Below are 17,303 nucleotides of genomic sequence, written 5' to 3' on the forward strand. Positions count from 1 at the left end.
GCCACGGAAGGAAAAAAAAAAACCCTACATTTTTGGCTGCATTTTTAAAGATTAAACATCATCTTGTCGATTCTTTATCAATACAGCCAAAGAAGAAAACAATAGAAGGAGTGAGAGATGGCTTGTTCTTTTACTTAAAATGCATCCCTTTCTTACAGTGGAAAAAGTATGACGTAATCGACCTTAAAATAAAAAGATATTTTACATGTGAGGGTGGTAGTAGACCACATCTTTCAAAAATCCCTCCACAGCATCACTATAGTTAACAAATCTGTCTCAGAGGGAGGGGATCAGGGAGAAAACCACGGTAATACATTCACAACATGCTTGGAACACGCGCTTGACCACGGGCCATCCACACACCCTCTGCTGCTCTTTTCCTCTCCTCCGTCCTCCCCCTCTCCTCTGCTCTACAGTCTCCAGGGCGAGTGAAACTCGGAGGCGGGTAGAGGAGTGCAGTGTGTCGTTTCAAAGTTTCGCATGTACTTCCGTGCCTGAGAGAGAGAAAGAGAAGAGACGGCGGAGGACGGAGGAGGAATGAGAATGAGAGGTGTGGGAGGGCAATGAAAAAAAAAAAAAAAGAGAAAGAAGTGCAGAGCTTGATTATATTAAGTTCGCTCTGTCTGGCTCGGTGCCTGCAAATCTCGCCCATCTCTTAAGGGTTTACAAGGAGGTGAATCAAGTCCAATTCAGAAGGCATTACCAGGGGAGGGAAAGCATAGCATTAGCTGTAATTGATGGCACTCCTCTTGTTTGATGTTAAATGACTTCAATAAGCTGAGCGTGGTGAAATATATTACACCAGTCAACCTGAGAGCACAGGTGAGCTGGTTTCTATGGCAACCAGAAAAGTGTTTCTCGGGTGGTAATGATGTCTGCAAGTAGCTGAGATGGTTTTTTTTTTGTTTGTTTTTTTGAGAGTGCGAGAGAAGGGAGGGAGGGGGGGGGGAAGCCTAGAGCAACAAAATTGGGTTTATTACAGAAACAGGAAATTAGACTTGAAGATGAAGGGAATCGTCATTAGAAATATGTCAAAACGAGACGAGAAAGGATGAGGTTAAGACGACAGGCAGGCTTCCCTTTGACCCAGACGGTGTCCACACTGAGATTGAGTGCAGGGTTATCAATAGATTGTTTACTTACCAAGAAAAGCGCCAGCTGCCGCCTTCCCTCTAGAGTCATATCTTCACCTGGTAACAGTAAGAGAGTGAGTCGATACACAGACGCTGACGTGGTAGATGTAGCTCGGAGGACTGTGTGCCGTGTGCACTCTTATTCTCAGAGTAAATGTGAAAGGACCCAGGGCTTACCAACGCTCCATGGAAACACCGCATCTCTTTCGGCCAGATAGGACTGCAGCACCGACACACACCAGTCGTCGTCCACTTCATAGCCGCTGTACACAGATGCTGCAGGGGGCAAGAGTGAGGCGGCGTCATTAACTCTGTTTTACATAAACTGGACTTGATAAAGGCAGAGAATCACAAACCTTCCTCGAGGTGATTGGAGGCTCCCAGCCACTGCCTGACCACTCTGATCCCCTCATCTGTCATTATTTTGGGGTACCTGCAGCAGGAACATAGGGTGAATTCCATTTGCTTAACCCTCAATCTCAAAAATGTGCTCTCCCTCTAGTGCAAGTTCTGTCCCGATTCTCAGAAAAATTAAGTTGAGGGACAAGTTTAAGGGCTGTATCGCCCTCAATATTGAGATTTTCCGAGATCACCTTTGGGAGCAAGGGTTACCCAGAATGCATTGCATGTTTTGACATAACAAAGATGGCGCCGAAAGCAGCGAAAAGAGTACGCTACAAATGAAGTGTTTTCTTTGTGAATAGATATAAAAATGACTTAGTTTAGGCCCATTTTATGGATTACTGACGTCATTGTTGCGTAACATTTATTTTTATTTTACGATCTTTTGTCAATAGTCGGCCGGTGCGGACAAGCGATGGTTTGCTATGGTTTACTTTTCAATAAGTCGTGGTGTGTGGTAACTGTCAGCTGAATATTTGTATGAGTATCATCTTATAACTAACTGACAACCTAATAACTTGACTGACAAACGGATCGTAATAAATAATCCTGACGTAAATGTGTTCTTCTTCTTCTTCTTTTTTGGAGTTGACAGACTGGACGCAGCTTTCCCGTTATTCTGCCCCCTACAGTCTGAAGACGTATCTTCATTTAAGGGGTGTCCCATTTCTAAGTGACAAAATAACCCTCAACATTTGGTTTTGAGGACCAGTTAAGATTAAGGGTTGAGCTTGATGGTTAAGATAGGAATTGGAATCGGCCCATAGCTTCACTACTTAAACATGTGTCACTCCCATCAGTCCAAATAGACGCGGCGTATGCACAAGTGAGAATATCGTTGCACATGAGCATGAGACTCACCTGAACTGCAGCAGCTTGAGCAGCAGGTTGTTGCCTCTGTTGGACATGACGTCCTCTGGACCCCTGTAGAATAATATACAGCCGACTGGTCAACAGTTTGCCTCTGGGTGAACCCAGACACGGTGCTTTGTTTTTGAAATATTTAGCCTTTATGCATCTATAGAAAAACATTGGCAACACGAACCGATTGGCTGAGCTACATGTGACTATAGAGCAGATGGAGAGAGGGGAGACATGCTGCAGCGAGCAGCTGATGCTTGATGCACTCCTAAGTCCTGCAGCTGATTTTGACAGAAAATGATGAACAAATGTAATAATATTTACCGCTCTGCTAGTTCTCTGTTCTTTTAGAATTACTGTAATAAATGTGTGTTTATATCTGGGAATATCCAATTGCATCAGTGCGGGCAAACAGATGGCTGGAATGTTTTTCTTTTTAATTTTAATTCTCTTAAAGAGAAAATTATGTTGCTTTTATGTTATTTTCCCCCTACACCCCTACTCTTAATAGTGACCGAAAAGACTAAGCACAAGGAACGGATGTGTTTTTCCACTCTGTGGTTTATGGTTTTATTTGTGTGAGTGGACGACATTTGTTTGTTCCTAATGAGGTTAAATTTGCTTTTAATTTGCTTTGGCCATAAGTGTTAGCCAAATGAAATCAATTATAAAAAAAACACTGCTATTTTCAAACTTTTAGGAACATTTGCGTCCAACGTCAATTTCAACCGTAGAGAATTGGTGAAAATACTGGATTTACTTGCACAGAATGGTAAAAAAAAAAATGACGAGATTAATATTCTGTGCTTCTCTATATGAGATGATTTTAAACTGGACTGTGGAGACTTACGTTGTAGTGATGATCTCATCTTTAGTTCTCCTTATCAGCAGCACTGGTCCCTGGTACCTGAAGGGAGAGGAGGAATTGTGTTAGTCATCGGTTGTTATCACTGTGCGCTATGAGAACGCTTTGTCCATATATTGTGTGATTTATCATCATTTATTACTGGCTTCACTATGAACAGACATCTCCCACTCACTTGAGAAGCTGATCTGCGTTGTTCAGGTTCATGTACTGCCTGACTGTGTGTTGGACCAATGGTCCTGAGGGGGAAAACAAACAGGTTCACATGTTAAAACAAAACCATCTGATGCAAAACAACAATCGTTCACAACCTCAAACCTCTGGGACTCACTCCAGCTGTCGGGCATGACCTTCAGGGCCAGAGGCAGGAGGTCGTCAAATGAAGCATCCAGCACCAGCGATTGGACCTCTGGGTACGACATCGCGGCCCAACTGGCTGAAAAAGGAAGAGAAAAACGGGAGAGCGAGGATAAGGAGAATGAGGAAGGAAAGACGACGTTTCACATTCACAGCATCCCCAGTCCAGTGTGTAACATTACCAACCGTAAGTACTGTATATATATAAGTGTCAAATTGTAAGCTTTAAAATAAAAGATGTTTGATTTTCATATTATCTGCACTTCAGGCAAGCGCCACCATCCCAAATGGACGTGCAATGTGCGTTTTGAAGACTGCGGAAATGAAGAACGGGTCCATCCACGTAAAGAAATGGCTTCCTCTCTGGTATGTAAAAACCACCAAAGTCCCCTGATATAATTGAGCAAGTGCAATAAGCACTGTTCCCCCCCTTGTTTGTTGCCCTCTGCAGTCTCACCATGAGTTGTTACACACTGGACCTTTAAAATGTGAGTCATGTGCAGATTTGTGGTACCTGTGAATCCTCCTATGGACCAGGCATATATGATAATTTCACTGAGCTGGAAGCCCAGTTGATGTGTTGCAAACTGGATCACCACATCCATGGCATTGGCCTCATTCTGAGGGAACGGTACTCCCTGGCAAAAAAAAAAAGAAGCAATAAACAGTTCACATTTTCTTTCTGTATTTTTACAAAATGTTGCAACAGATATCTGAATATAATATCTGAATTCCACCCTAAAGATCTAACCCATTGTACTTGCCCTCTTGTGCAACAGTGCAGTGCTTAGCTGAAACCAGAATTTCAACATAGTGTTCTTCCCTACAGCTCTCTTTGCTCAGACAAGTGAAGCAAAGGTACGCTACCGTTCAAAAGTTTGGGGTCATTTAGAAATGTCCTTGTTTTTGAAGGAAAATCAATAAATTTTCAATGAATCTAACATTAAATGAATCATAAATACACTCTATACATTGTAAATGTGGTAAACGACTATTCTAGCTGCAAACGTCTGGTTTTTAATGAAATGTACATAGGTGTATAGAGGCCCATTTCCAGTGTTCTAATGGTACATTGTTCTCATTTTTCTAATGGCGTTAGAAGGCTATTGGATGATTAGAAAACCCTTGTAAACCCTTGTGCAATGATGTTAGCACAGCTGAAAACAGTGTTGCTGGTTCTTTGACGAAAGCAAAGTTTGAAGGGCAACATTATTATTTGAAATATAAATCATTAGTTCTCATCTTGTCAATGTCTTGACTATAAAGTGTGAGTTTTAATACATAAAAATTGCACAGGTGACCCCAAACTTTTGAACGGTAGTGTATGCATGCACTGTGGCTAAAGGCCACATTATACTTCTCCGACTGCGTATGCGTTGTCCGTCTGCGTCACCACGGAGACGCCTCGAGCATTTATACTTCTGCGTCGTGGTGACGGACACTCGCTGCAATTTCCCGCCCGATCAGTAGGGGTCGCTGCGCAAGGTTGTTGTGCTTCTGGCTACAGTGAGCAATGGCGTCCGAGAAAGAAAGAGAGAGAAAGACTGTTGTTGTTGAAAAAGTGGCCGTTTCTCACTTTTCTGTGTCACGGAACGCAGTTTTAAGGCGAGAAATTGGCCATTTAGAGTCTAAACATGTGCTGTGTGTGTTAAGATATGACGTATTTATAGTTCGGCAGCGGCGTTATCGGCGGGGATCAGCTCCGCCTCTGTCAGGACGCCCGGAGCGCACCGAGAGCCGGCACAGAGCAGCTTAGCTCAGCCTGTCCTGAGGACCAATCGCAGCTCTTGCCGTCTCCGTAGTCCCTTGACGGAGTGACGGACACTTAAAAAATATTTCGTGCAGACGGAGACTACGCAGAGGCTCTTCGACAGTCTCTGCGTCGACGCAGAGTCTCTACGTAGCCTACGCAGAGCACTTTACGCAGAAGTATAAATTGGGCTTTAGCTGTAGCACGACTCTGCTTACCGTACTCCCGCCAAAGCCCGGGTGATTCCAGCCCAGTACAGAGTAGCCACCTAAACGCACATCAGCAAAAACATCAGTATCGATGATTCAAATTCAGGAACGTCGGACACGATGGAAAAGTCGAGAAAAAAGTTGAAAATTCCTCACCCTCCAGTGGAGTGTTCATGCAGCCCACCTCATAGAAGCCTGCATTTCCCTCACAGCAGATGACCTGTGACACAATTCATACATTTATATACAACAACCATCTGTAATGTCATTTTGTTAAAGCTCAACCAATAGAGTGGTCCTGTTGCACATATTATGTGAGTTATGGAGGTCTACTTACATACATTAACTTGTTTTTATGGTCAAAAACCTCCTAGTTGCTGTAAACAAGCCGATAGAAATCCCTCTTTTCTGACGCTGGTGCCCAGCAGCGATATTTCAGACTCAACTAGAGCTGAAACGATTAATCGATGAATCGATTATTAATCGATCACTAAATTAATCGCCAACTATTTTGATAATCGATAATCGGTTTGAAGCATTTTTCATTATTAAAACAAGATTTCTGATCGTTTTAGCTTCTTAAATGTGAATATTTTCTTAGTTTCTTTGCTCCTCAAAACAAAGAAATCATTAAAACTGAATCATTTTGGTTTGTGAACAAAATAAGACATTCGAGAACATCATAATTTCCAGCTTTGGCAAATAAAGATCACCGTTTTTTAATTTTTTTTTGACATTTTATGGACTAAACGATTCATCGATTCATCGAGAAAATAATCGACAGATTAATCGATTACGAAAATAATCAGCACACCAGCTCTCAGAAGCGCAGCTCCCCCCTCTGGAACGGTGGATGCACTGCTACTCATTATCAAAACATTGTTTTAACGATGTTTAACGTTTTGACCTGGAGTCAGACCCAGAGTCAGAAGACACTGTCGCTCGTGAAACACCTCCACGATGGACGTTATTCTTCTTCTGTGGTTCAATGTACGCAACCGGATGTTCCCGGACTAGTGTCCGGAGCAGGAGGATCTGCTGTTCAGGAGAAATGCTGTTTACGTAACTGGACCGGGTTCTTTCAGAGATCTCGCTGAGCCCGAGAATACAATAAAACACAGCGTTCTCAGCAGTGGCTGAACCGTTTGTTTTGAAACTTCAGGGCGTCTTAAACAAGGTAATGATGCAGATACACACTAGAAAACATTGGAACTTCCGGTCTAGGTCCGCTTTAAATCCCAGAACAAGCCCAAGTCAAAGAAACAACTCATCTCTGCAGACATTTACCAGAGTCCTGCCTCTCTGCCCTCCATCTTTCCTTCGATCCACAAACATGGTGTCGATCTCGTTACCGTCACAGGCCACTAGCTTGTTCCGTTGGCCGTCAAACTGTGACAAAAATAAAGAGAATTTAACAAGATAGGTATTTGATTAAATGAGTACATAAGGTGAACGTGCTCATTCATTTACCTCTTCTATTAACTTGGCCTGGCCTTGCTGGAGCATGGGCCTCATGGCTTTCTGCAGTAACCCTACAGAACCAGGGTACAGCATTCTTCTGCCAAACGAGTGAACGATAAGATAACTGCAGAGGAAGAAAAGTGAGGTCATGAGGTCATGAGGTCATGAGCAGTCACCAAATACTACTGTGTTTTTTTACTGGAAGCATGGTGAAGTTTTTGAACCATGCCGTTATCAGTTGCATTTACCTGATGACGTGGCATGGCAGAGTGCGGACTGAGTGGAGGACACTGTCTGCTGCTCCTCTTAATCTGGGCTCTGGCTTCAGCAGAGAGACACCCGCCTTGGACAATTTCCTGTCACACACACACAGTCAAACACTTAATAATGAAACCGACAGGCGACAAAACACCTGCGAGTGCATTCATTTATTGTAATAGTGACAGGTTTTCGAGGGAAAATGTGTAAATAATCAAGTGAATCAAATCTGTCTTGTTCAATCAAATGTCTTAGCTTGCTCAGGTTCAAAAAGCATGTTGCTTTACTGTCACACTGTTCTGACTTGGGCCTAGTCTACACGTAGACTTTAAAACTAGCTTTACACGATCTGAACACAAACCGCAAAAGTGGCGTTGAGTTCCCACTTTTTATTTCACATTTAGACGAGCGTCTTCGGGTGGAAATCTGCGTGCACACGGTGACGCAAAAGTGTGAGAAATTTGATGTAGTATGCATGCCAGGTGGCTAGGTGGATAGCCAGCGTGAGCAGCTCAGAGCACACTTTTGCGTTTTCAACCCTTTAGACGGGAACGCGACAGCGGATCGTTTTTAAGATTTCCACTCTGGAGGGTGGGTTAATTTTTTTTGCGTTTTTAAGCCCCAAAAAACACTGTTGCCGTCTAAACGAATCGGATAAAATACTTTCCTGGTTTCACCCGGGAGCGTTGTCGTGTAAAGCCAGCCTAAAACTAAGGTTTTCCCCCTCTGGTTTAAAAAAATAACCCTATCCACAAAAAAAACACTGTTAAGTGATGTCAAAAGCAGACCGTCAGATATAAAATATATAACATTACTATTATTATTAATAGTTATTGGCCAATCAGAGGACAGACTTCGCTACCTGTCCTCGTAGGCAAACGGATAGCAGAGTTGAGCTATTCCTCAACATCACGTGATAAAACAAAATGAACAAAGCATTTCACACAATTCGCCTTAAGAATATAAATGTGAAGATGTCACAGTCACTGTGACATCATCTCTGTTGGATTGTCACAAAGTGATATCAAACAGAGGGGAAATCAGCACATTTAACAGTGTTAAATCGCAAGACCAAAACTTAATTTTCCACATCTACACTTATACACTGTAAATGGAGCTCTTAAAATGCTTAAACCATAGCTTGTATGTGTATGAAAGGCCAAAAAAGGCCAGTTTTCAAAAACACCTCCCTGTGTGCAGACTGGGCCTTCAGTTAAACATCGTTAATGAGATCAGTAGCACCTGTGTTTTTTCCTGTGTCAAAATGGCTGCTGTGCAGGTGACTCACTCACAGTGACTGTTTGGAAAAGCAGTGGACATGATGCCACATCTCATGGCATGGATAAGAGACCAAATACTTACGGAGCACCGACCTCTGTCCAGCTGAAATCCGAGGGCCAGTGCAAGAAGTCAAAGTCATAACATCTCAGCTTTTTCTTAAAAAGAAAGCACAAAAAAAGTCATTTGACCCGGCATTAAGTTCAGATTTAGTGTTTTAATAAATGGCTCCACAATCACCAAGAGGGCAGAATCTGAACAAATACAGTCCTCAGGGTGAGTGCTTTATGTTTATGTTGCTTTGATCTCACCTTGTTTGCTGGTGTGTTGTTCTTTTTGGTTTCCTCAAGAATGGAGACGAACTGAAGATAGTCAGAGTTCCTCCATCTTTCCCATCCTGGGAGAGAAAGAGAAAGAGGAAACGCGAGTGACGGAAAGAAAGTGAAAATAGTGACAAGTATGGCACAATTTAGTACACTTTGTGGTAGTAGACCATTCTAACTGGAATGTTAAATAAGCAGCATTATGTTACAAAGGGTTACATTACATCTGTGCATGTCTGACCACTCAGTTGAGTTGTATGGGCTCACCTCTGAGAAAGGCCACTCCTAGAAGACACACCAGCACAGTTCCCACATACTGACTCACTGGAACCAACTTACTGCTGCAGATGTAACCTAAAAATAAAAGGAAGCAATAAATGTACATAACCCGCACATGTCCACCAGGCTTGAGCCCCCATTAACGAGCACCAGCACAAAGATTTACAGTCCGACGTTTTCCCCAGAAGCATGTGCATAGATCAATATCAGAAGCTCAATTATACATTAAGAAGTAGCACACAATCTCAAGTAATTACTTTCTATTGATGTGCAGTCTAACTGATTGATACACTTGAGTAACTTTATATTAATCTCACTTGTAGGACATCAGTCCCAAAAACTCTGCCCACAGTAGTAGTTAATCTAACGTTGTAAAGCAAGAATGTCACCCAAGAAGAAAAACTGCTGGTGAAGCGTGTCACGTTAATGTCCTTAGACCAACAAAGCAGTCTTATAATTGATTCTACTCAAGCAAAGCTGTTTTACAGACATTGGAGAACAACTTGGAAATAGAGTTGATATAATACAATCAACTGATGTTCACAGCTGATTTCCACTGCTCACTCAATCATGTTGTTTTATTCTGTTTAGACCTGTTTATGTACTTGATCTGAATCTTTGACAATAGGGTTTATTAGAAAGATAACAAGATCAGCACAATGTTACCGTGCATGTAGTCAGCAAATACTGAATTACCACCCAGTCCCAATTAAAACTTGATATATAGTGTCCCTCTCTAAAACAAAACATCAACTTCAACAACTTCTTGCATCAAAAGAAAATCAGTTTTAATAATCGATCAGAAAATATCAGTAAATGTCACATTTACACAGAATCCAGCAAAACATTCAATTAGCACACGTATAACTGTAAGTGCAGCAAATCCTCCCACTTGATGAGCTATTCATTTCACTGGGCTGATGACCTATAAACCAAGGTCTGGAGCTGAACTATACTTTGCCAGATTTGTTTGAGCAGTTTTCTTTTTTGCTCCTCTTTTATAATATATATAATGTAAAAATTACATGAAAAAATCTTAAATACATTTATTAAAACAAGACTTGTGATCTGTATCCAATCTGCATTTTGTTTTAAATAAGAATATATGAATACATATACAGTCGAAGTGCTACAACGATAATGCTTGCATGAAAAATAAAGTTTTGTACACTGAGCAGCATTTATTCAAGGTTCCAAGAACAGACGTGTGTACATGGGTAAGGAATAATTAGGGAAGAGCCAGTATTATACGATAAGCAGTATCGGTATAACACTATTGAAAATTGCTGGAAAACAACCCCAATCAAATTCAATATTATTCCAAAGCCTTAAATAGCACAGGCTGTAAGGGGAAACAGGATGTGAGAGGAAAACATTGGTAAAACGGGCAGGTCAGCTAACGGATAGCTCTACCACAACTGTAAAATCTGGCCGTTTCAACTCTAGTCATTAGAAACAGTCTTTAACCTCTTCTTCACGGTTGCCCCCGGGATCGGGGGCAGCATCAGACTTTGCACAGCTCATGTCCACATGTTGTTGCATGACCTCTATGTGTTTTTAAGCTCCTACTGCATATTTTAAAGGTGATATTTGCTTTAAAATGCAATATTTTTTTAGGCGAGAGAAAAAAATCCTTCAGTTATGCTGTGTTCCATGTACATTTACTCTGACACAGTGACATCTACAGTGAAACTTACACCTCTGGTGGAATCTCACAAGTGTTATCTTCATTTTGATACCAAGATAATCCACATAGAGCTTGTAACTGCATAGGTTTACTCTATTTAGTTTGGGCATGTCATTTTCGAGCAGGGACTCCAAAAGGGAAGAAGGGAAGAAGAGGTTAATACGTGAACTAGAGACATGTGTCCTCAAAAACACTATGAACGTACCTTTCCTGTACAGATAGCAGAGCAGAAGAGGGGAACTGTAGTAGGACAGGGACCATAGTGCTGAAGCCTGAGGAGTACACACACATATAATATGTAATAATAATAATAATAATAATAATAATACTATTATGTCAGTCCAGACCATCAGTCACAGGGCTATACTAACCCAGCCGAGGATGCTGTCGGTGTGTTTCTCCAGACTCCTGGGTTGGTAGTTCCATCCCTGCAAACACAGAGAGAAAGTGTTTGACACAGTGAGCACTGCTGCGGCTAACGCTAGCTTAGCATGTAGCACGAACTGTCACGCAAATACGACAGGTAAACAGTTACGGCACACACTGTATAAAGGAGCTTCTGTGAGACTTAACGTGTGCGCCAGCTTCTCGTCATCATTCGCTCGTTTTCACGTCCTTTCTCTTCATGTTTTGACTTAGTTTCACTCGCTTTCCAGCTTCCATTAGCACCAACCTACCTGAAGTCATTCACTGACACGGCTACATACAGTCGTCTGGCTGCAGCCGTGGCGGTTAAAATAAAAACAAACACACACACAAAGTGTTGGCTGGCGCTTGTCTCTTTTCCTTCTTTCATTCATTCATTCATTCATTCATTTATTCATTTATTTACAGTAAGTGTCACCGCGGCTGTGACTGCACCCCTTCAATAACGAACACCTGACACTTCCGGGCCGCAGCCGCATAGAGGCTAATGCCGTTGAATACTGCTCAGTTTACACTCGCTTTTGTCGTTAAACGGAAAAAAACAAGACGGACGAATATTCATACCCTTCTTCCCACTCGACTCTCGGGTCGAGACTGGTCTGGTGAGCGGTGAATTCGCTGCAAATGAGGCCCAAAAACACAGCGGAACCACAGCCAGCCAGCCATTCTTCCACCGGGACGACTACGGAAGCCTCTGATCACCATTAATCTCAAGCGCGAAAGGAAAAAGATAGTAGTAGTCATAATTTAAAAACAAACAAACTAACGACTACCACAGAAATAACAAAGAACCAACCACACACCAAAAACCACGTGTTTTAAGATGACGTGTGTGGTGAAAATACATTTATTTAGTAAATGTGATTAAACATTTAGTGACTGGAGCAAAGTACATTTACTACATTGTACATACGCTAAATATTTAATTTGGCTGAAATAGAAATTGTATAATTATGGGTGCTGTATTATTAAGTGTGTACTTATCTAAAGAGGCTCTGAATTCTTCCACAACTGTTGACTGTTAAAATTGCCTTAGATGTATAATACACTTTCCATTTAATACTTCAAAGGATAGTATTTCTTTCTTCTTTTTTTTAAAGTAGTGGTGTATGAGTCAGTGGGTTTTATACATTTGATAGCATTCAGCTCACTGTCTGTTGCAGATGGAAAACAGATGGGAGAACCAGAACACCATTTATGCATTGATCTGATGTGAACAGGGGGCAGCAGAGAAAATGTGTTATAGCCACTGTGCGAAATACAGGGGGGTCTGGAAGGGTTAGACCCCCCTGATTAACACTCAACACCCACTGAAAGCCTCAAATGCAAAATTTGAGGGGGGTCTAAACATGTTGCAGTGTAATTGGAAAGCATGTTTTTTCCTAAAGATCTTTGTAATTTCAGTTTTACATATATGATCTACATACATGATACACTTTGCATTCTTTCTTATCCTTTTTAACCAGACAAAATGTCAATTATATTATTTTTAATGTTTTAATAATTACTTTCCAAATGGCGCTGTGGAAAAGGCCCACACAAGCCCACATCTGACAGGCAATACTGCAGCGTGGCACCTGGGGTGTTGAAACGGTATTGCGCAACAAATGGGATTTTTAAGAGGCCATAATATTCATACATGCACAATGTACTTTTCCCGTTTTGCATTGACTGCCTGTGTAAAGACCATTTTTGGAAAAGGTCGAGAGGTTTTTGGACAAGATGCTAAACACGGCCTGGTTTATGAAACACACCCTATGTATAAAAAACATCAAACATCAAATAGAAAAACTGTCCCTTTGACAACATTTTTAACATCAAAGTACAAAATAAGATATCAAAATCAGGAAATAAGACGATCTAATACAGAACCCTGAACACATAAGGAATTATTATTATTATTTAAAGGTGCCATATGTAAGAATGTGTCCAAAAACGGTTACTACATTCAAATTTAAAATACCAAGGTCTTTTAGGTTTATTTTGATTAGATTTATTACATAATGCACCTTTATTATTATTATTATTATTATTATTATTATTATTATTATTATTATTAATAATAATAATAATAAGTTAAAGAGCAATAGCTAGGGATGTAACAGTGAGAAAAACAAGTGAGCTGTGTTCCCCCTGCAGCACAATATACAAACTCATACATTCAGTTGCAACTATTGTTTATAAAGCCCTTCTGTTGCAGATTGGAACTGAGCAGATGTGACAGCTGTATGAGGACGAGATGTGGGTAGGTGATCAGCTTTGACACTCCTCGCATCTGAAAACAGAGCAAAAAAAAAAAGACAAACTTGTGCAAAAAACTTCAACCCTCATAAGAATAAAAGAATTCTTCCTTTAGCACAAACCAAAACCAAAGCCTACGCAGCAGCAAAGACGACGACGACAACAACAACAACAACAACAACACAATCGACAAAAAAGCTCTGCCTGTCAGACTCGTGGAGCACATGGAGTTATAACATGTCTTGATGCCAGTGTGATGTTGAGGCCAGTTTGATTGGTGAGTGTGAGAAGAATTGCCGGAGTTGGATGAGTGACGGTGGGAACACACACACACACACACACACACACACACACACACACACACACACACACACACACACACACACACACGCGGTTCAGCATGCGTAGACACACTCAGGTGATGCAAGGCCTTTTGCTTACCGCTCCAGTTCCTTATAGACGTCATCCTCTCCTCTTGGCTTCAAATCCTGGCATAAGATGATAAGGAGAATGTAAGGCATGGAGTGTGGTACAGTGAGGAGGAGGAGGAGGAGGAGGATAAAGCAACAGATTCATGGCACCGGGGCCAGATTTATGTCTCTCCATTGTGTGATGAGATTGATTTGCTAATACCGCTAATGTAAGGCTGACAGTTGATGTGCAGTGGGTTTATCTGAGAGAGAGAGAGAGGCCTGACAGATTGGCGAAGAAGAATAGGAGTGTGAAGTGAAACATATCCGATGACAGCTACGGGGAGGATGCAATCATCGGACTGAGTTGTGTGTATGCACTGGTGTTTCACAACTCCACTTTGTGTGTTTTATAATGTGCGGAGGACGGTACAGTAACTCACCATGTAGACCGAGCCCTGGGGAGGAGCCTGTTGGTAAGAGAGGAGAGGATGACAAAGTGGTTTGATGAACAACAAATGACAGAGGAGCGTTAGGAAAACAATAAAAGAGTGGGAAATATGTCAGCGAATGAGGAGGATGTTAATTAGTGGAAATATCGGAATGCAACACCTGTTTGACATCGTCGAGATTCTCATAGATGTTCTCTGCTTCACCAGCGGGGACAGACAGAGACTGCTCAATACCTGGGTGCACAGAGATAGTCATCAGAACAGTTTCTCACACACACCACATTCACTTGTACAGAGAGGAAAGAGGAGGATGAGGATGGGTGAGGGGGGCAGATTCATTACAGTGACCCCAGAGGATGTCACGGCTCGCATCACTCAGTGGCAGCAGACAGGGGGGCCAAAGATGGACGGAACACACAAAGCTGTCAAAGAAAGAAAAACGCCGGAAGACTAACCGCGATCAGAAATGTGTTTCTGTCTCCATAGCAACACACCAACAGCCACGGCAACCAGGGGCACCAGGAGTAATAAAGCAGAGAGAGAAGGGAGCTTGGAGGGGGTGGTGGCATCACCGACATTCACTACAAAAGAAAAGGGGGGGAAAAAAAAAAACAAGACTGTTTCCAAGAACAGTGCTAATGCAACACTGAGGAAGTGTGTGCTTGAGACACAAGGTGGACTATTCTTTACATGAACACACTCCAAGAAACAATTTTAAAGATGAGCTGCAGTCGAGCTGTTTTCAATGCATTGCACATATTTACATCACGCTGCTGTCACTTGGAACACTGTAAAATGACCAGGGAATGCAGGCTCTACAACAGTTCAATAAACATCAATTTGACAGAATTCCGGTCTAGACAGGAAACGCAATCCATTTGAACTGTAGACAAAAGCAAATGCCGTCAGGTCGTTACACAGAGCCACAGCAAATGTCACTTTTGATCCAAGTTTTTGCACATTTTACCTTTTCTCTGTTCCCTTTAATCCATGCAGAAAGGATTTTTGCCTTGCACACATCCAACAAAAATCAACTTTTTATCTCACGTCCAATCCTGTGGTCATACTTGTGCAATAACCTTGTCGGCGTATCAATGACAATATTTTCGTATCGCAGCGTTTATAATGCTGAGAGTTCTATAGTTTACCACAGTTAACAAACATGTGTTATGACTGTTTATAATGGGTTATATAAACTGTTTACAAAAGGAGCCTATACGTGTCTTAAAAAAACAAATATAAACATGTTAGTTATTCTTTCATTTAAAGCTCACATAGAGTGGTCCTGTTGCACATATATGTTAGTTATGGAGGTCTACTTACATACATTAACTTGTTTTTGTTGCTGTAAACGAGCCGATAGAAATCTCTCTTTTCTGACGCTGTTCCTCAGCTGCGATATTTCAGACATTAATCTCACACCCAGAAGACAGAGTGTGTTGTGATTGGCCAGCCAGCGTAGAGCCTTCCCAACTGTCTTGTGATTGGCCAATACCCCGGAAGTGACGTAATCAGCCCACCCGCTCTCGGAAGCGCAGCTCCCCCCTCTGGAACGGTGGATTCACTGCTCCTCATTATCAAAACATTGTTTTAACAATGTTTAAAGGTGCCATATGTAAGAATGTGGCCAAAAACAGTTACTACATTCAAATTCAAAACACCGAGGTCTTTTAGGTTTCGTTTTCTGACGTAACTGGCAACCCGTGGTTGCTCGGCAGCTGCGACTCTGACTGCAGTGATTGGTAGACGGCGGTAGGTGGCGCCACATGCTAAAAACATGATTTGCAGTCTGCAAAATTTTTTTTAATGCAAATATTTTGTCTGTACTGTTGTTGTTGGTGAGTTCAGTTTGTTATATGAACATTATTCCTGAGTCTCTGTGACATATTAGGAGGATTTTATGGCCAGTTGCTTTAGATTTATTACATAATGCACCTTTAAAATAAAGTGTTTCCTTCACTTCAAACTGATTAGAAGAGCGTAAATAGACCTAAACAACAGGTGGATCACCATCGTGACAAACTGCACATAACTTAACCATGACCTCACTCTAATGCAAAACAAATGTTGTGGGAAGAGCACACACACTCGTGATCAGCCTTTGTCAGGTTTGTTTGCATAATGAGGGTGACATCAGTCTTGTAAAACATCACCACAGGGCGACACGTGAGTCGTGAGGGTGGGGGAGGCGCTCGTTTCCACAGTGACGGCTGTAATTTACTGCACCTGAGAGCTCTGTCACTGCTCATGGAGCGCAGAGCTATTAGATCTGTCAGAGAGCTTAGGGTTACAAAAGAAAAGGGAACAAGACAAAAACTTAACCATCAAGATAAGCTAAGATATCATTATTGTCATTGTACAATGGAATGCTGTTGGAGCAAACGACCCCAGATACCTAAGATAAAGTGTATTGGGGTTGTTATGGACATAATAAATACACTGTTATTTGCAATAAATATAAATAATACATGGGTTGATGACATGACGTGCATATTTTTGTGTGACGTGCATATTATTCGTCAGGTGGTGCAACCAATTTAAACCAATAAATGATGAAGTTGAAGTGACCAAATGGTTTAGAAATGTAGTGTGTGTCGTCGTTATACTGAATATATGAATTTGTGTATTAGTGTGATTATTTTCCTGTCTTTAAATGTCAAATTGGATGTTAAGGATGCTTAAAACCTAAATTATTAAAAAAAACTAAACAAAAAAAACCACAATGATAAAAAAATAATAATGTTTATCTAATGTAGACACCTTAAGGGATAGTTGCCAAATCATTACTTTTAAAATAAATATTGGGAATGTATAAATATTTGATTGTGCCACCTTTTTTTGTTGTGAAGTTGAAAATACTGTTAAAAATGAGTTAAAACTGTTAGAATAATTATTCAAAATATGAGACATT

General features: G+C 41.3%; 1 protein-coding gene across 1 annotated transcript; it reads right to left on the reverse strand.

Moving 5' to 3' along the window:
* Positions 1-38: 38 nt before the first annotated feature.
* abhd16a (abhydrolase domain containing 16A, phospholipase) lies at positions 39-11,994 on the reverse strand (the record flags this gene model as incomplete). The annotated part of the gene is made up of 20 exons (XM_083888961.1): positions 39-494; positions 1,144-1,190; positions 1,311-1,409; positions 1,490-1,566; positions 2,397-2,459; positions 3,247-3,303; positions 3,437-3,500; positions 3,593-3,697; positions 4,133-4,256; positions 5,587-5,636; positions 5,734-5,797; positions 6,865-6,966; positions 7,048-7,162; positions 7,287-7,394; positions 8,659-8,732; positions 8,886-8,971; positions 9,165-9,251; positions 11,069-11,135; positions 11,235-11,291; positions 11,854-11,994. 20 exons carry the CDS (start codon positions 11,992-11,994, stop codon positions 411-413), a joined length of 1,671 nt encoding a protein of 556 aa, XP_083745087.1. The 3' UTR covers positions 39-410.
* Between the last annotated feature and the right edge of the window lie 5,309 nt (positions 11,995-17,303).

The sequence above is a fragment of the Microchirus variegatus genome (assembly GCF_963457635.1).
Source record: "Microchirus variegatus genome assembly, chromosome: 1".
Taxonomy (NCBI): Eukaryota; Metazoa; Chordata; class Actinopteri; order Pleuronectiformes; family Soleidae; genus Microchirus; species Microchirus variegatus.